We start from the raw sequence: 24,486 nt of genomic DNA on the forward strand, positions 1-24,486 counted from the left end.
AATAAGAATATGTACATATAAATATATGGATGAGTGACAGCCGAGCGCCATAGGCAAGATGCAATAGATGGCATAAGATACAGTATATACTTTACATATGAGATGAGTAATGTAAGATATGTAAACATGATTAAAGTGCTATTGTTTAAAGTGACTAGTGAGTTTCTATGTAGGCAGCAGCCTTTCTGAATTAGTGATTGCTGTTTAGCAGTCTGATGGCCTTGAGATTGAAAAACAGCTTCGATCTCTCAATCCCAGCTTTGATGCACCTGTACTGACCTCGCTTTCTGGATGGTAACAGGGTGAACAGGCAGTTGCTCAGGTGGCTGTTGTCCTTGATCTTTTTGGCCTTCCTGTGGATGCTGTAGGTGCTCTGGAGAGACCACCCTCTGGAGAGCCTTGCTGTTGGGCAGTACAGTTGCCGTACCAGGCGGTGATACAGCCTGACAGGATGCAATACGTCAGTGTCCGTGACGTGGCTGGTTTTCTTTTTGTAGTTTATTTTGTAGTAATTGCCTGTAGACCCTGCCACATACGTTGTGTCTGAGCTGTTGAATTGCAACTCCACTTTGCCCCTATACCGTCATTTGGCTTGTTTGATTACCTTGCGGAATGAATAACTACAGTGTTTATATTCAGCCATATTCCCAGTCCTCTTTCCATGGTTAAATGCAGTGATTCGCGCTTTCAGTTTTGCGCGAATGCCGCCATCCATCCACGGTTTCTGGTTAGGGTAGGTTTTAATAGTCACAGTGGGTACAACATCTCCAATGCACTTCCTTATAAACTCACTCACAGAGTCAGCGTATAGATCGATGTTATTCTCTGAGGCTGCCCGGAACATTTCCCAGTCCGGGTGATCAAAACAATCTTAAAGTGTGGATTCCGATTGGTCAGACCAGCAGTCATACATACATTGTTACTTGTATAGCCCCTTTCAAAGAATCTCAAAGTGCGTAAAAAGTAAAACAACAAAGGCTACAGTAAACATGTCACCTCGCACAAGCGATGCAGCTCCCCCTGTGCTAATTAGTAACAAGTATTCAGTCTAATTTGCAGAAAATGTAATAGGTTCTTATGGGAAACATACTGCACATGAGGAGCTGCATATCTGCACAGAATCTCATGACTGTAGCTCAAATGGGACAGGATATATGCTTGTTCAAATTTTGGAATTGCAGTTGATTACTATAGCGCCACCCTTGGGCCAACAAGTGTAATTGTGTAAATACACTTCATTCAACCACGTTTGTGCAAAATCGGGGCAGTGTTGTCTCAAATATTGCGTGTGACTAACCTAAGAATGTATGGAGATAGATCCATAGGCCTCCTCGAATTTAATTGTGGGGGACAACAAAAAAATGTACTATTAAATGATGTAAAGTCTCTTTGGATGAAGGGCTTCCGAGTGGTGCAGCGGTCTAAGGCACGGTATCTCAGTGCTAGAGGCGTCACTACAGACCCTGGTTCGATTCCAGGCTGTATCACAACCGGCCGTGATTGGGAGTCCCATAGTGTGGCACACAATTGGCCCAGGTTTGGTCAGGGTAGGCCATCATTGTAAATAATCATTTGTTCTTAACTGACCTAGTTAAATTAAATAAAAGTTGAGGCAGTCATTAATACAGTATTGCAAATGTACACCTCTGTCTCCCTCTACTGACGTGAATCCATTTGCATATGCCTTCCTGGGACCAGAGTTCGCCATCACGGGCCCGTCTTGTAGAATACTTTTTAGGCAACTGGGCCACCGTAGTTACTTTGCCGACGGAAAGTGGTGAACGTGTGGTATCTAGCTAGCTAACTACTTGAACAGGTGAAAGTATGTTTTGAATTACATTTTTTATTTATTCATATTTTCCCCTCAAACATTCCCAATGCAATATTTAATGAACTGATTTGATTTCCAAATTCTAAAAGCATGAGTTTCATGTAAACGAACCATAATACGAGCTAGCTACTTAGCGGCGTTAGTTTACAGCTGCATATGGATATGGCTGCAATATATGTAGCTAGAGCTGTTTTATCTGACTTCGCTAGCTAGGCAACGACATTCGATGCTTTCTTTGAACCAAGCTAATCGGACGACACGGTTTCTTTCAGGAGCATAAGTTAATTTATCTAGCTAAAGTAACGTTTAGTTATCCAATTACCGAATGACCACTCCCCTCTGCGCCGAGTTATACATTTAGTTTGAAAGTGTCAACCGACTATAAAGGCAACCCAGTTAGCTAAATAAGTGACATACCATTACGGGACAGGTAGACCAGTAGTAGCCTTTCATCGTGACTCTCAGTTCCATTTCACATAGCTAAATAATTGGACGAAGTCGTCGTCTGTACGGGGGAGTTTTTTTTTTTATCGCCCGGACGCTCTGTCTGAACATTAAGACCATTTGCGGTACGGTTTTTGGAAGCATAAGGACCTTATTTAATATCAGCGAGAAATAATAAAATAAAATAAAAAACGTTACACACCTTAATCGGGTTAGGGTTCCCACACGGTTTTATTTCCATGTTACAGCGCATGTTTACGGAAAGCAGACGACAGTGGACTGACTACCTGTGCTAATTAGCTACCTGTCTCCCCGAACAGCCTGCTCATAGACTAGACGTAACGTGGTCAACGTAAATCAGGTGTAATCAAATAGGTATGGTTACTTAAGGCGAAAGGGCGATGGTTGGTCGGGCGTATAACGCAAACGTTCGAATCTCATCATGGACAATTTGATCACATTAACACATTTTCAACTGCTTACCTACTTTTTTAGATACTTTGCAACTACTTAGCATGTTAGCTAACCCTAATCTTATAATTTTTAGCTAACCCTACCCTAAGGTGAACTTCTAGCAACCCAATGATTTCTTTGAATCTCATCACGGACAACATTTGCATTTAGAGCAAATTAGCAACTTTTCAACTACTTACATTTTACTTACATTTTTTTGCTACATTACAACTACTTAGCATGTTAGCTAACCTTAACTCTTTTAGCTAACCCTTTAACCTAATTCCCAAACTTGGCCCTAACCCCTAGGCTAGCTGATGTTAAGCTAGTGTATGTTTAGCATTAGCCACAACAATATAGAATGTAACATATCATACATTTAGCAAACATACATTTTTCAAATTTGTAACATTTAAGAATTGTAATTTTGTAATTTATTATACGAAATGGTGATAGACATCCCCAAATGTAATACATACCATATTATACATTTAGATACATTTAAAGTGTTGGTAACATATGATACTAAATGGAGTGACACAGATTTTCATACAGAAAAATTCAAAATGCTCTGAGACCAGGTTGCTCCGAATACCTGTGTGTTAACTGAAGACAGATGACACAAAAGTACTGTCGACTTCCACTGTGTTAAAACGGACTTAAAAATGTGTACATAAGTGTGTATTTAGCATTTGTGAAATTATTCTGATGTGATCTTTTTGTTTTTATTACAGCATTGATTGAGGGTTTAGATTAAGTATTTGTCTGTTTTGGCTTCTAGAGCCAATTCACCTTCAGACAGAATATGTAAAGTCCTTGGACTATAAGGAGTAACATTAGGCACCTTTAGTCCATTGGGCAAGTGCAGCAGCATCAAGTGATATGTAAAAAGGAATCTCCATCCAGCTAGCTAGCTAGCCAGCAAGTTGTTTACTACTTTGATTGCTCGCTATAATGTAGGCTCATAGGCTACATAACAAAAGTTGTCTTTTAGTTGAAGATCAGAAGTAGGCAGGCTAGCTAATTGTAGAACCAGGCATTCACATTGTATTGGGCATATATAATTAGGAATTAGAATACTATACTGATCAAAAATATAAATGCAACATGTAAAGTGTTGGTCCTGTGTTTCATGAGCTGAAGTAAGATCTCAGAAATGTTCCATACACACACAAAGCTTATTTCTAATGAATTTAAGCAATTTATCTGCACTGTATGTTTGTTAGCTAGCTAGCCAGTTTTAGAATAATGATTAATTTGTTTTTACATTTGTATTACCTGCAAATACAGTGCATTCAGAAAGTATTCAGACCACTTCCATTTTTCCACATTTTGTTACATTACAACTAGTGATGCACCGATATTACATTTTTGGCAGATAGCAATATCCAATATTTTCCTTGACAAAAATAATGATACCGATATTTACAATTTTGGCAGCCTTTTAAGCATTCTAGTACAGTTAAATAGTTAACACACACACACACATACACAGATGGATGCAACGGTCTAAGGCACTGCATCTTAAGTGTAAGATCCAGCCATGTTTGGGAGTCCCATAGGGCGGCTCACAATTGGCCCAGCATCGTCTGGGTTTAGCCGAGGTAGGGCGTCATTGTAAATAAAATAAAATTCTTAACTGACTTGCCTAGTAAAATAAAGGTTACACACACACCACACAGACCAAAAAGTAATTTTGTTGGCATTTACGTATGTCCCCATTACCAGTAAAACATAATCAAAACCTATTTCTTTCACTTATTTGCTGTTACGTTGTTCATTTGTTCAGTCATTTCATTCTCAACCAGGATTTCTAAGGAACGGCGTTTGGTTCATTGCATGTCAAAAAAGATACAGGTCAAATAACACTATTTGACGTGTCAAATAATCTTGTTGACCAATCAGGACCTGAATATGACTGCACGTCACAATTTTTTACGTAGTTATTACACATTGATTACACTTGGATCACTCGTATTTCATATGTCACAACGATTCATCGATACATATGCTATGATGCTGGTAAAGTTGTCTCGTGCACCTACAGTGCTGAGAATAGAAAAAAAGCTAGCTAGCTCATGGAGGCAAACAATATTCTTCCCCAAAAACATAGCAAAACGACAATCAGGTTTCAGTAGCTATAGTTAGCTAACTATATAGCTAGGTGTCATCTAAAATAACCCTAATTTATAAGACAGTTCTTATTTGACTAATGGTGGTCGGACCCATCTGTGAAGCTTGCCACAATAGTGGACTTTGCAGTTAGCCTTCAAAATAAAAATGTCAGTGATGCAAATGCATACAAATAGTAGAATTATTCCATAATTGAATAGATCATGCTAAACGAGGTTGGATTGTTGTATAGCGTCAACAAAAGACAATAATTTGTTAATTTGACAAATCTGTTGAAATCACAGTGGATGTATTATACTTTAATTTTAGTGTACAGCCTTACCTATGGATTGTGGATCAATGACATGGGGTATCAGTCTACTCAGTGACACCCAGAGAACATTAGCATCGTTGCTCTTATTGCAGGACTCTGAAACAATTGTGAATTGAGCCACATTTATTGTCAACCTATGTGTATTGAACACTATTTCAGAGGGAAAACAATACTGCGTGGATTAGAGGTCGCCCGATTAATCGACAATGCCGATTTAATTAGGGCTGATTTCATCGATTCATCGAGTCGATGCACTTTCGTTGCACAAATGTACCTAACAATAAACATCAATGCCTTTCTTAAAATCAATACACAAGTATAATGTTTTAAATCTGCATGTGTTGTTAAAATAAATTAATGTTAGCAGGCAATATTAACTAGGGAAACAATGGAAAATCTTGCGTTCAGTGCAAGCAGAGTCAGGGTTTTTGCAGCAGTTTGGGCCTCCTGGCTCATTGCAAACTGTATAAAGACTCATTAATTTTCCAGAATTTTACATAATGATGACATAACATTAAAGGTTGTGCAATGTAACAGCAATATTTAGACTATGGAACGGTTTCATATTTCACTGAAAGAATAAACATTTTGTTTTCGAATTGATTGTTTCCAGATTTATTAATGACCTAAAGCTCGTATTTCTGTGTGTTTAGTATGTTATAATTAAGTATATGATTTGATAGAGCAGTCTGACTGAGCGGTGGTAGGCATTAGCAGGATCATAAGCATTCATTCAAACAGCACTGTACTGCATTTGCCAGCAGCTCTTAGCAATGCTTGAAGCACAGCGCTGTTTATGACTTCAAGCCTATCAACTCCCGAGATTAGGCTGGCAATACTGAAGTGCATATAAGAACATCCAATAGTCAAAGGTATATGAAATACAAATGGTATAGAGAGAAATAGTCGTATAATTCCTATAATAACTACAACCTAAAACTTCTTAACTGGGAATATTGAAGACTCATGTTAAAAGGAACCATCAGCTTTCATATGTTCTCATGTTCTGAGCATGGAACCTAAACTCTAGCTTTTTTACATGGCACATATTGCACTTTTACTTTCTTCCACAACATTGTTTTGCATACAAATTTTCTTTATGTATTATATTAAGTTAAAATAAGTGTTCATTGTTCATTCAGTATTGTTGTAATTGTCATTATTACAAATACAGTTGAAGTCGGAAGTTTACATACAGTTAGATTGTAGTCGTTAAAACTCATTTTTCAACCACTCCACAAATGTCTTGTTAAGAAACTATATTTTTGGCAAGTCGGTTAGGACATCTACTTTGTGCATGACACAAGTAATTTTTCCAACAATTGTTTACAGACAGATTATTTCACTTATTCACTGTATCACAATTCCAGTGGGTCAAGTTTACAAACACTAAGATGACTGTGCCTTTAAATAGCAAAATTATGTCATGGCTTTAGGAACTTTTGATAGGCTAATTGGCATAATTTGAGTCAATTGGAGGTGGACCTGTGGATGTATTTCAAGGTCTGCCTTCAAACTCAGTGCTTCTTTGCTTGACATCATGGGAAAATTAAAAGAAATCAGCCAAGACCTCAGAATTTTTTTTGTCTGGTTCATCCTTGGGAGCAATTTCCAAATGCCTGAAGGTACCACGTTCATCTGTACAAAAATAGTACGCAAGTATAAACACCATGGGACCACGCAGACGTCATACCACTCAGGAAGGAGACGCGTTCTTTCTCCTAGAGATGAACATAGTTTGGTGCGAAAAGTGCAAAACAATCCCAGAACAACAGCAAAGAACCTTGTGAAGATGTTGGAGGAAACGGGTACAGAAGTATCTATATCCACAGTAAAACGAGTCCTATATCGACATAACCTGAAAGGCCGCTCAGCAAGGAAGAAGTCACTGCTCCAAAACCACCATATAAAAGCCAGACTACGGTTTGCAACTGCACATGGGGACAAAGATCATACTTTTTGGAGAAATGTCCTCTGGTCTGATGAAACAAAAATAGAACTGTTTGGCCATAATGACCATCATTATGTTTGGAGGAAAAAGGGGGAGGCTTGCAAGCCGAAGAACACCATCCCAACTGTGAAGCATGGGGGTGGCAGCATCATGTTGTGGGGGTGCTTTGCTGCAGGTGGGACTGGTGCACTTCACAAAGTAGATAGCATCATGAGGTAGGAAAATTCTCTGGATATATTGAAGCAACATCTCAAGACATCAGTCAGGAAGTTACAGCTTGGCAGTAAATGGATCTTCCAAATGGACAATGACCCCAAGCATACTTCCAAAGTTGTGGCAAAATGGCTTAAGGACAACAAAGGCAATTTATTGGAGTGGCCATCACAAAGTCCTTACCTCAATCCTATATAAAAGTTTTGGGCAGACCTGAAAAAGCGTGTGCGAGCAAGGAGGCCTACAAACCTAACTCAGTTACACCAGCTCTGTCAGTAGGAATGGGCCAAAATTCACCCAACTTAACTTATTCAACCAGCTTGTTTAAGGCTACTCGCAACGTTTGACCCAAGTTAAACAATTTAAAGGCAATGCTACCAGACACTAATTGAGTGTATGTAAACTTCTGACCCACTGGGAACGTAGTGAAATAAATAAAAGCTGAAATTAATCACTCTCTACTATTATTCTGACATTTCACATTCTTAAAATAAAGTCTTGATCCTAACTGACCTTAGACAGGGAAATTTTACGAGTATTAAATGTCAGGAATTGTGAAAAACCGAGTTTTAATGTATTTGGCTAAGGTGTATGTTAACTGTGTGTGTGTATATATACACAGATCGGCTTTTTTTGGTCCTCTAATAATCGGTATCGCCGTTAAAATCATAATCCAAGGACCAGAATCCTCTAGCGAGGGTGTTTTGGAGTCTGATAACTCTGAATATCTTGGTTATTGAGTAGACTGTTACTCCATTTCATTGATCACCAATCCTTACATAAAGCTGTACAGTGCAATATGATTGTCAATACACACAATAGGCTGTCTGGGGAGTTGATTTCACACAGTCGCAGTCTCGCGATAAGAGCTACTTCGCTAATATTTGCATAAACTCTAAACAGTTGTGTTCTGTGGGTGTCACTGAGTCGACTGATATCCCATTTCACTGCTTCACATTCCAACCTTGTTTAACATTATCTAGTCTAAATATGGCATTCCACCAATTGTAACTTTCTGCATCACTTTCAAATGGGTACAATTATTTTGAAGACAAACAGCAAATTCCAATATTGTGCCTAATCCTTATTGTGGCTAACTTTACAACACAAGCCGGTCAGGTCGAGCCTCACTAGCCAGAAGAAGCTAGCTGGCTGCTTATAACGTTAGCTTTGGGCAACAGGGTTAAGTAGCTGGCTAGCTGTTCAATTTCAAATTTCAACTCCCAAGCATTCCTAAAACATTGCTAAGAATAGTGAAAATGCCTGCAGTTTCTACTGGTCATTGTTTTCAGGCTTGTTGTATTGGTGCTAGCTAGGTATCAAGCTAAAGCTAGCTAGCTACCCCAGAAGTTGCGGTCAAACAAATAATGCTTTATTACCAACGCGGTATTGTAAACACATCGTTTGTTGCCGGTATTTGCTTGTTTGCAGACTTTTTTTGTACAGCTTTGACAGGGCTACTGATAGTAGTGGGGGCACTTGGCTTGCATGTGCAAATTCAGAACACACAACATGCAAAAATAGAACTGTGTTATTTGACGTGTCAAATGAAAAGCATATTTAACGCGTTAAACAGTGTCATTGTCAAATTGTGTTATTTGACGTGTATCTTTTTTGACATTCAAAGACCCAGTGGCATTCCGTAGTATGTCTTGAAGCTAATAGCAGTGACGCTATTACTGTGTAACTCCGGTAGGGCAACATCTGAACAATAGCGCACTTGGTAACGTTAGTATGTACTGGCGCTCGATCAGTTGCTAACATCACCCACGACAGAGAACGGTTGATTGTCAAGGGCAATGAATTCCATTATCTTGGCGTTAATGGATTTTGCATTTGAGTTATCTCGCAGAAATTCTTGCTCATTCAAATGACTGCTCAACTTGTTTGCTCGATCCACACAGCAGACATTGTGGCTAGGTTAGGAATGCCGTGTCGCAGGTGTAGTGCAAAATTTTACGCGTCATTACATCATGTACTTACGTTACATAGGTATGCACGTCAGCTTTGACATCAGTTTTTCACATTGGCGTTGAACTAGACATTGGGCCGATACCGATCTTGGAATTTTTCGCTAATATTGGCCAATTCTGATATGTTCACCGATGTATCGTGCATTCCTAGTTACAGACGTATTCTAAAATGGATGAAATAAAACAAATACCCATCAATCTACAAACAATACACCATAATGACAAACCAAAAGCAGGTTTTTAGAAAATTTTGCAAATGTATTAAAAATGAAAACAGAGACCTTATTTACAACAACTATTCAGACTAGGGTTGCAAAATTCCAGGAACTTACAATAAATCCCCTGCATTCCTGGTTGGAGATTTCTGGATTTCCTGCCCTATTCCCTTCTTATTCTGGGAATCCACCAACCGGGATTTCAGGAAGTATTGAAAATTCTCAGAATTTTGCAACCCTAATTCAGACCCTTTGCTATGAGATTCGAAATTGAGCTCCGGTGCATCCTGTTTCCATTGATCATCCTTGGGATGTTTCTACAATTTGATTGGACAAGGCCCACACCTGTCTATATAAGGTCCCACAGTTGACAGTCCATGTCAGAGTAAAAACCAAGCTATGAGGTCGAAGGAATTGTCCGTAGAGCTCTGAGACAGGATTGTGTTGAGGCATAGATCTGGGGAAGGGTACTATAATACATTTTGGCAGTATTGAAGGTCCCCGAGAACACAGTGGCCTCCATCATTCTTTAATGGAAGAAGTTTGGAACCACCAAGACTCTTCCTAGAGCTGGCCGCTCAGCCAAACTGAGCAATCAGGGGAGAATGGCCTTGGTCTGGGAGATGACCAAGAACCTGGTGGTCCCATTGACAGAGCTCCAGAATTTCTCAGTGGAGATGGAAGAGACTTACAGAAGGACAACCATCTCTGCAGCACACCTCCAATCAGACCTTTATGATAGAGTGGCCAAACGGAAGCCACTCCTCAGTAAAAGGCACATGACAACCCACTTGGAGTTTGCCAAAAGACACCTAAAGGACTCTCAGGCCATGAGAAACAAGATTCTCTGGTCTGATGGAACCAAGATTGAACTCTTTGGCCTGAATGCCAACCGTCACATCTGGAGGAAATCTGGCACCATCCCTACGGTGAAGCATGGTGGTGGTAGCATTATGCTGTGGGGATGTTTTTCAGTGGCAGGGACTGGAAGACTAGTCCAGATCGAGGGAAAGATGAACGGCCAAAGTACAGAGATCCTTGATGAAGACCTGCTCCAGAGCGCTCAGGACCTCAGACTGGTGTGAAGGTTCACCTTCCAACAGGACAATGAGAGAGGGAGAGAGAGACTCTAATCGCTGCCAAAGGCGCTTCAACAAAGTACTGAGTAACGGGTCTGAATACTTATGTCAATGTGATATTTCAGTTTTTTGTGTTTGTCATTATGGGGTATTGTGTGTCGATTGAGGAAAAAGTAAATATCAGTTTTAGAATAAGTCTGTAATACGCAACCCAAACCGGCTGCATGCGTGCGCCATAGTGCATACATTTATTTTGCCCCCCACACCAAACACGATCACGACACGCAGGTTAAAATATCAAAACAAACTGAACCAAATTACATTAATTTGGGGACAGGTCGAAAAGCATTGAACATGTATGGCAATTTAGCTAGTTAGCTTGCACTTGCTAGCTAACGTTAATTTGTCCTATTTAGCTAGCTTGCTGTTGCTAGCTAATTTGTCCTGGGATATAAACATTGAGTTGTTATTTTACCTGAATTGCACAAGGACCTCTACTCCGACAATTAATCCACACGTAAAACGGCCAACCGAATCGTTTTTAGTCATCGCTCCTCCTTCCAGGCTTTTTCATCTTTGAACTTATGTGGTGATCGCATCTAAACTTTCATAGTATTACCACGACAACCGGCAACAAAGTTCGTCTTTCAATCACCCACGTGGGTATAACCAATGAGGAGATGGCACGTGGGTACCTGCTTCTATAAACCAATGAGGAGATGGGAGAGGCAGGACTTTCAGCGCGATCTGCGTCAGAAATAGGAATGACTTCAATTTTAGCCCTTGGCGTCGCAGACGCTCATTGACGCGCAATAATTGAATAACATGGATTTCTAAATTTATTTTGCGACGCTCACGCACGTGACGTGTCCGGTATGGTCAGCATGTTACATAACAAAATGTGGAAAAAGTCAATGGGTCTGAATACTTTCCGAAGCTACTGTATGCCAAACAATCCATTCAAACAATGCATTCAGTTGATGATAGGACTTAGACAAGTTGTAAATGCAACAAGAACTGATATTTTATCATCGTATTCACAGCTTTCTAAGAACCAAAATGTAGACATTTCTGGTCTGTTAAGATATATTTTAGAGGCTATTTACACAGAATACCCCCTTGTATAATCTGTATTTATAAGTACAGTGCCTTCAAAGTATTCACACCTCTTTACATTTTGTGTTAGTCTGAATTTGAAATTGATTGTCACTGGCCTACACAATAATCCATCATGTCAGTGGAATTATGTTTTTAGACATTTTTACAAATTTAATTTTAAAATGAAAAGCTGAAATGTCAGGAGTCAATAAGTATAGTATTCAACTCCTTTTATGGTAAGCCTCAATATGTTCAGTAGTAAAAAATTAGTTTAAGTTGCATGCACTCTGTGTGCAATAATAGTGTTTAACATGATCTTTGAATAAGTACCCCATCTCTGTACCCCACACATACAATTATCTGTACGGTCCCTCAGTCTAGCAGTGAATTTCAACCAAAGACCAGGGAGCTTTTCCAATGCCTTGCAAATAAGGGCACCTATTGGTACATGGGTAAAAATATAAAAGCAGACATTGAATATCCCTTTGAGCATGTTTAAGTTATTAATTACACTTTGGGTGGTGTATCAGCACACCCAGTCACTACAAAGATACAGGCGTCCTTCCTAACTCAGTTGCCGGAGAGGATGTAAACTGCTCAGGGATTTCACCACGAGGCCACGGGTGACTAAAACTGGACAAAAAACTGAGGATGGACCAACAACATTGTAGTTACTCCACAATACTAACCTAAATGACGAAGTGAAAAGAAGGAAGCCTGTACAGACTAAAAATATTCCAAAACTGCAAAAAAAGTGTCAAGGAAATGAACTTTATGTCCTGAACACAAAGTGTTATGTTTGGGGCAGACACTACACATCACTTGAGTACCACACTTCATATTTTCAGGCATGGTGGTGGCTGCACATGTTATGGGTATGTTTGTCATCGGCAAGGACTAGGAAGTTTTTTTAAGATAAAAAGAAATGGAATAGAGCTCAGCGCAGGTAAAATCAGTCTGCTTTCCAACAGACATTGGGAGACAAATTTACCTTTCAGCAGAATAACTACATTATACCCAGAGCCAGATATATGCTGGAGTTGTTTACCAAGACAACATTGAATGTTCCTGAGTGGCCTAGTTTACAGTTTTTATTTAAATCGGCTTGAAAATCTATGGCAAGACTTGAATGGCTGTTTAGCAAGGATCAACAATCAACTTGACAGCTTGAAGAATGTGCAAATATTGTACAGTCCAGCTGTGCAAAGCACTTAAGAGACTTACCCAGAAAGACTCGCAGCTGTAATCGCTGCCAAAGGTGATTCTAACGTATTGACTCAGGGGTGTAAATACTTATGTAAATGAGGTATTCCTATATTTAATAAAAATTTTAAAAAGAAGGGCAACAATTTCTAAAAATATGTTTTGGCTTTGTCATTATGGGGTATTGTATTCGGGCTACAACACAAAGTAGATTAAGTCGAGGGATATAAATACTTTCTGAACGCTCTATTTGACAATATTATAGGTTGACAATAATTGTAATACACAATATATGTTACATCACATGCCTGCCTTTTCTTTTCCTACATCGGTAAAATCAGGATTATGCCTCTACTGTCATTCTTTCCAATTAGACTGGTTTGGATTTCTTCCTGACCAATATGGCTGCAATTTTCATCCCATTCTGGAAATTTGAGGCTTCATTACGTAGTCCTCTAGTAATTTAATAGGATCTCTATGGTATTGGGTCTGTTTTTATGGCTTTCTTTTTGGTTATTGTTAGGGTTGCACTGGAGAGGTTCAGATTAGAAAGGTTTTGTTATGCATTGCCTAATTTGACGTGTTTTCTTTCTGCGTGTATCTTGTTTGTTGTGCATAGGTCAGCAGATGGCATCAGCAATGATCTCCGTCCACACCACAGCTTCTCGCTTTGCCCTGCTTCAGGTTGACTCTGATTCGGACTCCGATTTGGAGTCAGGAAAGACCAGAGGTGGCCGGGACTCTGGAAAGGGTCGGCCTGGGAAGGCAACCGAGGGGAAATCCACCGCGAGCAACGGCAAGAAGGAGAAGAGGAAGAAGAAGCGAGAGCAGCAACAGAGCGAGGCCAATGAGGTGACTTGCAGGGGCATTTAACCTCCTCGCTGAACCCAACATCAGGTCTCAAAGGTTTCAGTTTTACTATTTCACCTGACCTTGTGGACTGATGATGACTCCTGTCTCCTGTCCCCAGTTAAGGAGTCTTGCCTTTAAGAAGCTCCCTCAGAAGTCCTCTGCCCCGCCCCCCTCCCTGTCTCTGCAGGGTGTGGCCAATGAGCTACTCCATCCTGCAGCAGGGGACCAATCCATGCCCCCGGAAGGCTGGCAGCAATGGAAACAGAAGGACTACCAGGTAGAACCTGACAGATTTCCCCCCCCAATCTGAGAGGATCAAATAGGTTTTAGAGATATGGTGAAATATGGTCCTACAACTACATTTATTTTCTTCATATCTACATGATTGCTTAGGGGTTGTTTCTGAACAGGGCTCATGGTAACACCTGACATGGTAGCATGAATGGGCATTATAATTTCTTATGGATGTTACCCTTACCTGATATCCCCCAGCTAATCCCATCCTTAATCTTCGTCTTTGTTTCTGACCAATGCAGTTAACGAGTGAGCTGTATGAGGCAGACCTGGAGAAGGCACTGATTATGAGTAAATTGGAGTTTGAGGAGCACAAACAGGTACCATAATGCCCCAATGCAGCACTAGAGCTCTGCTATCCGAGCCCGATGGACCCCGACATTATACAGTCGTGGCCAAAGGTTTTGAGAATGACACAAATATTAATTTTCACAAAGCCTGCTGCCTCAGTTTGTATGATGGCAATTTGCATATACTCCAGAATGTTATGAAGAGTGATCAGATGAATTGCAATTAATTACAAAGTCCCTCTTTACTATGCAAATGAACTGAATCGCGCAAAAACATTTCCACTGCATTTCAGCCCTGCCACAAAAGGACCAGCTGACATCATGTCAGTGATTCTCTTGTTAACACAGGTGTGAGTGTTGATGAGGACAAGGCTGGAGATCACTCTGTCATGCTGATAGAGTTTGAATAACAGACTGGAAGCTTCAAAAGGAGGGTGGTGCTTGGAATCATTGTTCTTCCTCTGTCATCCATGGTTACCTGCAAGGAAACACGTGCCGTCATCATTGCTTTGAACAAAAAGGGCTTCACAGGAAGGATATTGCTGCTAGTAAGATTGCACCTAAATCAACCATTTATCGGATCATCAAGAACTTCAAGGAGAGCGGTTCAATTGTTGTGAAGAAGGCTTCAGGCCGCCACCAGTACAGAGCTTGCTCAGGAATGTCAGCAGGCAGGTGTGAGTGCATATGCATGCACAGTGAGGTGAAGACTTTTGGAGGATGGCCTGGTGTCAAGAAGGGCAGCAAAGAAGCCACTTCTCTCCAGGAAAAACATCAGGGACATACTGATATTCTTCAGAAGGTACAGGGATTGGACTGCTGAGGACTGGGGTAAAGTCATTTTCTCTGAATCCCCTTTTTCGATTGTTTGGGGCATCTGGAAAAAATCTTGTCCGGAGAAGACAAGGTGAGTGCTACCATCAGTCCTGTGTCATGCCTTAGTAAAGCATCCTGAGACCATTCATGTGTGGGGTTGCTTCTCAGCCAAGGGAGTGGGCTCACTCACAATTTTGCCTAAGAACACAGCCATGAATAAAGAATGGTACAACACATCCTCCGAGAGCAACTTCTCCCAACCATCCAGGAACAGTTTGGTGACGAACAATGCCTTTTCCAGCATGATGGAGCACCTTGCCATAAAGCAAAAGTGATAACTAAGTGACTCGGGGAACAAAACCTCTATATTTTCCATGGCCAGGAAACTCCCCAGACCTTAATCCCATTGAGAACTTGTGGTCAATCCTCAAGAGGCAGGTGGAGAAAAAAAAAACACAAATTCTGACAAACTCCAAGCATTGATTATGCAAGAATGGGCTGCCATCAGTCAGGACGTGGCCCAGAAGTTAATTGACAGCATGCCAGGGCGGATTGCAGAGGTCTTGAAAAAGAAGGATCAACACTGAAATTATTGACTCTTTGCATCAACTTCATGTAATTGTCAATAAAAGCCTTTGACACTTATGAAATGCTTGTAATTCTACTTCAGTATTCCATAGTAACATCTGACAAAAATATCTAAAGACACTGAAGCAACAAACTCTAAAAATTAATATTTGTGTCATTCTCAAAACTGTACATCGTGTTAGGGCCGGGGTAGTGCCTGTTTTTTCATCAATAACTAGGTTACTGGTATCACTAAAATGATCATTAACATTTTGAAGCCTAGCCATTTGGTTGTGCTGTGCTGCGCAGTACATGTCAGAACTTCGACCTTGTCAAATATAAGACCAGAACATTGTCAGATTCCACAGGAGAGATTATTTTAATGAAAATAGTGATGTTCCTTGAGTTTTGTTGGTTTAGAGTGATGAAAAGTAACTAGTTTTATCAGTAACTGTTCTCTGTCTCATCATTGAGCAGAACAGCAAGCAGAGGCGTTTCTATAGATACTCACACCATCAGAGATATGCACAGAGTGCATGCAGTGGAGGAAGCAAGGGACAGACAGATGAGCAGCTAATGGATACTAACAGAGGAAGTTATTTCTGGGTTCGGCCAGGGCCGGTCCTTACATTTGTCAGTAGCAATCAGGCATGAGTATACAGCACCCTGTCACAAAACATCTGTCATTAAACGATTAACAGAAATCAGAACCATAGAGAGAACTAAACACACATGGCTCGGACCAAAATGTTTATTTTTTTGATGAGGAAATTAATGTTCCATTAAAGCAGATGCTGTTCTTTTAAATTGCCTCCTGTCAGGATGATGACGGAACAGATACTCCCTCTCCCAAGTCCAGAGGAGGAGGAGGAGCAGCGGCAGGAAAGAAAGACAAGAAGAAGAGCCAGCAGGGAAAAGACAAGAAGATGACAGTGTCTCTGAAGGACTTCCAGGCAGAGGGGGGTGAGACCAGCAGTGGCTAGAGCTACACTTATGTTAAAGGCCCAGTGCAGTCAAAAAATTACTGATTTTCCTGTGTTTTATATATATTTCCACACTATGAGGTTGGAATAATACTGTGAAATTGTGAAAATTCTAATAATGCCATCTTAGTGTAAGAGCTGTTTGAAAAGACTGCTTGAAATTTCAGCCTGTTTTGGTGGGATGGAGTTTTGGCCTGCCTGGTGACATCAGGTGGTAAATTTGTTAATATATAACAATAACGTGTTTGAACAAACAGTGAACTTTCTGTACCCCCTCGTCTTTCTCAGTAACTTTCCATATACATATTTCCTGTTCCCCTTAATCAATAAATGATTGTATAGTGACAGTAATAAGTATAATTCAAGTTAGAACCCAACAAGACCAATAAGAAAGAGTTCCAAACCTCTGCCAATAATAATAATACATTCTAGTAAGAAATCATTAGGTGAGTGCTTATATTTGTCCTATTTCAGACATGTACAAGTGTGAATTGGAAATGTTTTTATTTTTTTTACATACCACAACTCTCCCTGAGACAGCCTTTGGAGAGTGGGGTCACGGCTAGGGTCTGTCATTATCAATGGCGACTTTGGAGCAATTAGGGTTAAGTGCCTTGCTCAAGGGCACTGTTTTTTCACCTTCGGTTCATGGCCCTACGCGCTGGTAGGCTACCTGCCACACCAATAACTGCTAGTTTTCAGTTTTCCACTCCCCTCTCAGACCAGTACCAGACAGTCCTACCTACATTTTTGCTTAAGAAATTACACTTGAAAAAAGCTATTTTTGTTTCTTTTTTTTGCCATTTCAATTGAAAACCATCACAGTAAGGTACTAAATTGTTACCCAGAAAGGATTTGACATTCAGGGAAAAAAAGGCTGCATTGGGTCTTTAACATTGAGCACTGCCCCATTTCATCAATACAATACCAGCATAGCAGTAACACTAGGACTACTTGTTTAACAGTCAACTTTGAGCAGGTGCTGCGTATAATGTGCTATAATTGACTGTTTTCTCAGTGGCCTCACTCATGTTATTATTTAGTTTTTTAACGACGTTCACTTGTTGAATTCTCCTTAAAAACCACGATTCTCCGTTACAGATCAGCTTAGTAAGAAGCAGGAGAAAGAGGTGAGGTATGGCATCATTGTTGTATTCGGTGTTTGGCTTGCAGTGCTTCGGTCGAGGGTTTTAAACCCTGTAATGTAAGGATGAATGTAATGGACAGGTGGTGATATGACGTGAACTAGCGCAAATTGTGTAGGTTGTGTGTGTGTGTGATTTTAATAATTCAAATGCTGAATCCACTCTCCAGGAGACCAAACTGCCCACACCTCCAGAAGACAAGTTCTTCAACAAGCTTGAGGAAGACGTTAGCAAAATCGTACAGCAGGAAAAAAGACGGGAGCAGTTTTCTAACAGCACTGACGCCGAGGTCACAACTTCAACAGAGCATGAACCGGTGAGACGGACTGCAAATCAGTTCATTCCAAGTATAATGGCTTTATGTTCAAATTATATTCGACCATTGAGTGACTGCTGATGAGACCATGGAGGACAGGGTAACTCTATCTCTCAGAGCCTAACTGTGCCTCCCATCACACCTCCCAGGACCCCCGAACTGAGCAGCTAAAGGACGACTTGGAGAAGAAAGACCAAGAAATCGAGAAGTTAAAGAAGGTCATTTCACAATGGGAGGTGAGTCGTTGGATGGATACTGTACTGGGCTTTGGATGGAGCATGTCAAGAAGACAGAACAGCGCCATCTGGCATTTACAGTTGGTGTGAACGTGTTATTGTTCTCGATCCTCAGGTGAAGTACAAAGAAGTGAAAGCCAGAAACTCCCAGCTCCTGAAGATGTTGCAGCAGGGAGAGAGTACAGCTACTGCACTCCTAATTCAATCTGATACGATACAGTAATCCATTACTGATACATTAGGTAGGCCTACTTGTTCTCATTCATTCTCTTCCTCTCTCCACAGTGAAAGATAAAGCAGAGATCCTATTGCAGGTGGAAGAGCTTCTAAATATCAAAGAGGAGCTGTCTTCACAGGTGTGTGTGTGCTTGCGTGTGTCTCAAACCATTAATCGTGTGCAAAGCTGTCGTCCTGGTTGAATGACATTTATTTCTCTCTCCAGGTGACATCACTACATGCCTCACTTGAACAGGAGAAGTCGAAAGTGAAAGGTTTGCAAACAGATCAGCCAAAACACCATCAGGTAAGACGTCACATAGATACTCCTCGCACTTGCAAGTAAAACTCAATACAACACACATTTAGTGTATCTCATAAAATGTCCCTGTCTAAATTCAAACCAACAGCTCACGCCTGGTTCAGAGAGAGGGGTAAAGGCTGCAGTGTAGAATGACCCCAGTTTGTTTGTTGTGCTGTTCAACCTGTGTAAAGCTGTGAGTTGAATGGGATGTCTTTTTAAATAGAAGGTGTGTGTGCGTGCGTGCGTATGTGTGTTCCACTCTTAGAGCAGGCAGGAAGTCACCTCTAGGAAGATTACCAAGTTAACAGTGCAGCAGCAGTAGTCCTCACTCTCCAGAATAGTTCACAAAACGGAACCATTCACTCTGTCCAGCTCATTACTATATGAGTTATTGAACATTTTGTTTTTTACTTAATGAATGAATATTGACAAATCTAATCATGAATATTGAAAACAAACCATTTTAGATTTGGAAATGTTGTCTATATATTGTTGAACATAATATACTCTATGATCATATCAAAGTTACAGAGTGGGATCTCTGCTACTTTTAGAGTTATGATCCAATTTGTAAGTGTTACCAACCGAGTGAATGTGAAAATAGATTTAAAATGGTCGCCCTCTGCTGGTGATTTGCAGGATGTGCAATTATACAAGCTATTAAAGGACTGTGATTGGTTACATTGCCTACCAATTTCGCTGTGAAGTATGGGCCAAATCTTTAAAAGTAGCAGATTTCCCACTCTGGAATGTTGATATACCTAGTATATTATGTTTAGGGCTGTCAAACGATTCAAATAATTAATCCCGCTAATGGCATAAGTTAATTTGCTCAAATGTGGCCCTAAAGAAAGATTTTTTCAATTTAAAAAGTAATGCATTGAGTTACAGGCATACTTTGATTTGATTGTAAGGGATGGAAACACTGAATTATCTAGGCTACATCAGAATGTTTTAATAGCATTTTCACCATAAACAACACAAGTCACTGTAACATACAGTTAGCTATTAATGCTCCCAATGTTTAAGTAGGCCTACTCCCGCTTATCAATGTTCTTGAAGGTTAACACTTGCTCACACACACACAGCTTTAAGTTCTGTTAAATCTTCAGGCATTCTAAATGAGTGTGACTACAGGGAAAAAAAGGACTGGCTCTATGGATACAAAGAGCTATTAAACCATCTGTACGGTTCAGAGAACTTTACACACAGGCCTACACCCTCTCCCTCCCTCCTCACACCCACTCTCTCTCACTTATGACCTAAACTCACAAAATACGAGCGTGCAAGGCGTGCGTTTTAGAATGCATTGTTTTGTTTTGAATTATAATGTTCCAACTGAAGCTGGGTGGGCGGGTTGTCAGCTTTGATGCCTCAATTAGAACATGTCTAATTTTTTACGTTTTGTCGCTGTAGGCACACACAACAATAACAATGTGGTCATTTTCAAGCTCATTTGTAGGGAAGGGTTGAGGCTTTACCACACATGCTAAATTAGACCAATTCATCCACTAAGGGAAACAACATCGCTATGTGCAAAAGATTGGAGATATGGACTATCCTGCTAGCATACAGTCACTGTTCTGCCTGTCCCGTCTTTTCTACCCGCCTCACTCTTCTTGCGCCGCATAACACTTATGGTGAGTTTTTGAGAAGGGTGAAACTGCAGCCCACAATTTGGGGCGTTCCTGTATGTGGACATTCCTGCATCTGCATAAACCCCTCTTTATACTTCCATTGGTCAATTTTTAAGCTATGACTCCAGTACATAGGCGTGAGGCATGGGCGATCTACTACAGTAGATGGTAGTAATGCACCATAACGTTGGATGCCAACCGCCAATAAACCCCACAGAAGAAGAGGCAGGAACTACAACGTTAGTAGGGGGGCTGGAATTTTGCGGGCTGCACACTATTGGAGTTTTACACCTGCTCTCACATGCATCCTTTAACACAGTGGTTCTCAACTGGTTTTGCCTGGAGACCCAAATTTGACCATGACTATTGAGTCGCGACCCAATATTATGGACTGTTACTTTTTATAATGTTGTGTTGCAGCTGCCTTCTTGGGTAGGTTTCACTTGCAAAATAGACTGTCTCAATTATGGTATTAAATAAAGTCATTACACAGCCATGTTAACTGAGAAAACACTTGTTATCAATTCAGGAGAATAAGCCATTTTAATTAGGAGACCAGTTCAGGAGTGGGGTGTAATAAATTATCAGACTCAGAACATAACATCAACACCAGTCCAATAATATTAATGAACAGTAACACGTACCAGTGTTACTTTATTTATTTTTTCTTCCAATCATTAGGAATTCTTAATCATCAATTATCATGATAATCTTAGTGTTTGGCCTTGTAAAGTCAGCAACAATAAGTGGTGCAGCGGGATCCTTTCAAAATAAGTTTCGGTGCGAAGGTTACCTTTTTAAAATCCCCCCAGTTGAGAATCACTGCTCTAACACACACAATCATACACACCCCACTCTTACAGTACTTTGAAGCAGTAGCCTATTCCTTTTCAGTTCTTGCAATCAGAATGTGTGCATAGTCAATGGTCAAGTTATCATGTTGCTGGGTAACATGACGAGCTAAACAATGTAGTTTGTTATAAAACCAAAACATACTGACTCCAGAATAGTTTAAATCGACCTGCGACATGCACACGAATCCTAGGCAAAAAAAAATAGAAAATAGCTTTGGGAATATTGGGCATAATTTTAAAAATTATTTTGTAGAATGGCACATGGTCTTTAGTGATGTTAAAGGCGCAAGCATTGACTGGTAGGGCTGCTGTCCAAACTCATAAAAGACACCCTCGTCCACTTACCCTCACCTTATGCCCTTGGGGGAATCGCCATCTTGGCGGGCGGTCCCACTGATAAGCCAAGCAAGGGAAGTTTGCAACGTAAGCCCCTCAACCCTCGTTTTTAGTCGAGTTTGAGAGTGTACAATTATGTTCACTCCGAGGCCTGAAACTCCCTTTTATTTCAAATTGCGACGATTATACATCCGCTAAGAAGTCAGCGAAAACTTAAAAACAACATCAATGGAGAAGTCAACAACAAGTGTAAGTAAAAACGAATGCAAATAAGTTAGAAATTGTGCAAATAATGTACATGACGGTACAAACACGTCTCATAAAAAGTAAATATAGCTGTACTCTCTCCCTGCTGCAACATCTTTTGGAAATTGTAGAAATAAAGCATTTTCCTTCTACAGAATTTCCAGCTAGGTAGGCTAATGTTAGCTAATTCATTTGCTAGCTTTCATACAGTAGGCGTATATTATTCATTATGTATTTTAAAATAAGTAGACATGCACTCATAATTGACTGTAGTGCATTTAAAAAACACAATCATCACGGGATGAACGAGTGATGAATTTCCGGGCAAGGGCGGTCCATTTTAAAAACCATTCCTTCCTCCCTCGCCCCTTTTCCCTGCAAGTGTATACTTGTCATGATACGTCATCAGAAGGGTCTACTTACTTGGAGGGCTGAGGGGATAGGGTTTGTCTTTTAAGTCTTTGGACTGTAGCCTAGATGTGTTCCGTGTTGGTGTTCTGCGCTTAAAAGGGGCTGTACGGATAACATGTGTTCTTGAAAGGTTCCATGCGGTGATGAAATAGAGAAGTGATCAACGGCATTTAAAACAAATTATGCCCATAAACAGGTCACGCCTTAACATGTTATTAGGGCTTTAACGCTATTCGTGTTTATTTGTCAATATTCTTCTTTGTTGTTTTTGAACTCAAAATACTACTCATATTACCAAGTAAGCGGTAAAGCTTCATATAACACCAATTTTTGCTTTGTAACACCTACAGATGAAATATTATGGAGTCTTAAAGGAGGCCTGGGTAATGCCAAAATGTCATAAATATACCAACTTTGACTTCTCAAGTATGCTGAACTGTTAGTGTATTTCAGTTGAAGGATATTGGGTTTGGTAACAACTTATCATGAAATGTCGAATCTCCTGAGCTGTCTTAAGCCCTTGGAGACAGTCAAGCCCCAGACAAGCGGACCAACAAACTAACAATGTAAAACTTTCTGTACTCACTCCATACTTCCTGGTCTCCTCTGATTGGCAGGGAAACAGGAAGGGGAAAAAGGGTTCAGAGTCTGATCTATGAAGACTGCAGAGGGAAGAACATTGACTGCAAAATACAACAAAGCAAAGCACTCCTATTCTTCAGGGTCTATTTGTTTGTATGGTTACTCTCTACTCTCTGTCTTCATGCACTACGCATGCCTTGTATACCACATACACCAACTCCTGGATGTGCCGCACTGCAGAAGTTATTAAAAGGCTTGTAAAATGAAGGCTGTATGTTTTCTGTTGACTGACATCGCAGCTACTCTTTTTGTTCTGGTCTGCTCCCCGCCTTCTCTGGGGTGATGCCAAATGACAGGTGTGATTTTTTTTTTTTTCACTGCAAGTTAAATAAACTACTTTTTCAGTGTAAAATCATGTCTCCTTTTGTGATATTACTATGTGCTAATGGTACACAAAAGATGTAAAACTGTTTTTGGTGCTGATGAGACTTTAGCATCTTTTAGTGGAGTCTCTTCATGACAAATCATATACAATTGAAGTCGAAGTTTACATACATCTTAGCCAAATACATTTAAACTCAGTTTTTCACAATTCCTGACATTTAATCCTAGTATAAATTCCCTGTCTAAGGTCAGTTAGGATCACCACTTTATTTTAACAATGTGAAAAGTCAGAATAATAGTAGAGAATGATGATTTATTTCAGCTTTTATTTATTTCATCACATTCCCAGTGGGTCAGAAGTTTACAAACACTCAATTAGTATTCGGTAGCATTGCCTTTAAATTGTTTAACTTGGGTCAAACGTTGCGGGTAGCCTTCCACAAGCTTCCTAAGCTGGGTGAATTTTGGCCCATTCATCCTGACAGCTGGTGTAACCGCATCAGGTTTGTAGGCCTCCATGCTCGCACACGCTTTTTCAGTTCTGCCCATACCTTTTTTATAGGATTGAGGTCAGGGCTTTGTGATGGCCACTCCAATACCTTGACTTTGTTGTCCTTAAGCCATTTTGGATTTATGCTTGGGGTCATTGTCCATTTGGAAGACCCATTTGCGACCAAGCTGTAACTTCCTGACTGATGTCTTGAGATGTTGCTTCAATATATCCAGATAATTTTCCTACCTCATGCCATCTATTTTGTAAAGTGCACCAGTCCCGCCTGCAGCAAAGCACCCCCACAACATGATGCTGCCACCCCCGTGCTTCACAGTTGGGATGGTGTTCTTCGGCTTGCAAGCATCCCCCTTTTACCTCCAAACATAATGGTCATTATGGACCAAACAGTTCTATTTTTGTTTCATCAGACCAGAGGACATTTCTCCAAAACGTAAGATCTTTGTCCCCATGTGCAGTTGCAAGCCGTAGTCTGGCTTTTTTGTGGCTGTTTTGGAGCAGTGGCTTCTTCCTTGCTGAGCGTCCTTTCAGGTTATGTCGATATAGGACTCGTTTTACTGTGGATATAGATACTTTTGTACCCGTTTCCTCCAGCATCTT

General features: G+C 40.4%; 1 protein-coding gene across 3 annotated transcripts; it reads left to right on the top strand.

The window, feature by feature from the left end:
- The first annotated feature begins 1,670 nt into the window (after positions 1-1,670).
- On the top strand, positions 1,671-23,258 carry LOC112263406 (G kinase-anchoring protein 1). 3 transcript variants are annotated; one of them, XM_042330705.1, is made up of 13 exons: positions 1,671-1,816; positions 13,526-13,758; positions 13,877-14,035; positions 14,295-14,372; positions 16,203-16,358; positions 16,547-16,688; positions 17,810-17,838; positions 18,023-18,169; positions 18,319-18,405; positions 18,521-18,584; positions 18,691-18,761; positions 18,848-18,928; positions 23,027-23,258. In XM_042330705.1, the coding sequence occupies exons 2-13, from the start codon at positions 13,534-13,536 to the stop codon at positions 23,066-23,068; spliced, it is 1,281 nt and encodes a 426-aa protein (XP_042186639.1). In that variant the 5' UTR covers positions 1,671-1,816; positions 13,526-13,533; the 3' UTR covers positions 23,069-23,258. The 3 variants fall into 3 exon arrangements, with proteins under 3 accessions (XP_042186639.1, XP_042186638.1, XP_024295349.1); XM_042330704.1 differs by having other exon boundaries at positions 1,677-1,822; XM_024439581.2 differs by lacking the exon at positions 16,203-16,358 and having other exon boundaries at positions 1,678-1,822.
- Positions 23,259-24,486: the final 1,228 nt, after the last annotated feature.

The sequence above is a fragment of the Oncorhynchus tshawytscha genome, linkage group LG12 (assembly GCF_018296145.1).
Source record: "Oncorhynchus tshawytscha isolate Ot180627B linkage group LG12, Otsh_v2.0, whole genome shotgun sequence".
In the NCBI taxonomy this organism is placed as follows: domain Eukaryota; kingdom Metazoa; phylum Chordata; class Actinopteri; order Salmoniformes; family Salmonidae; genus Oncorhynchus; species Oncorhynchus tshawytscha.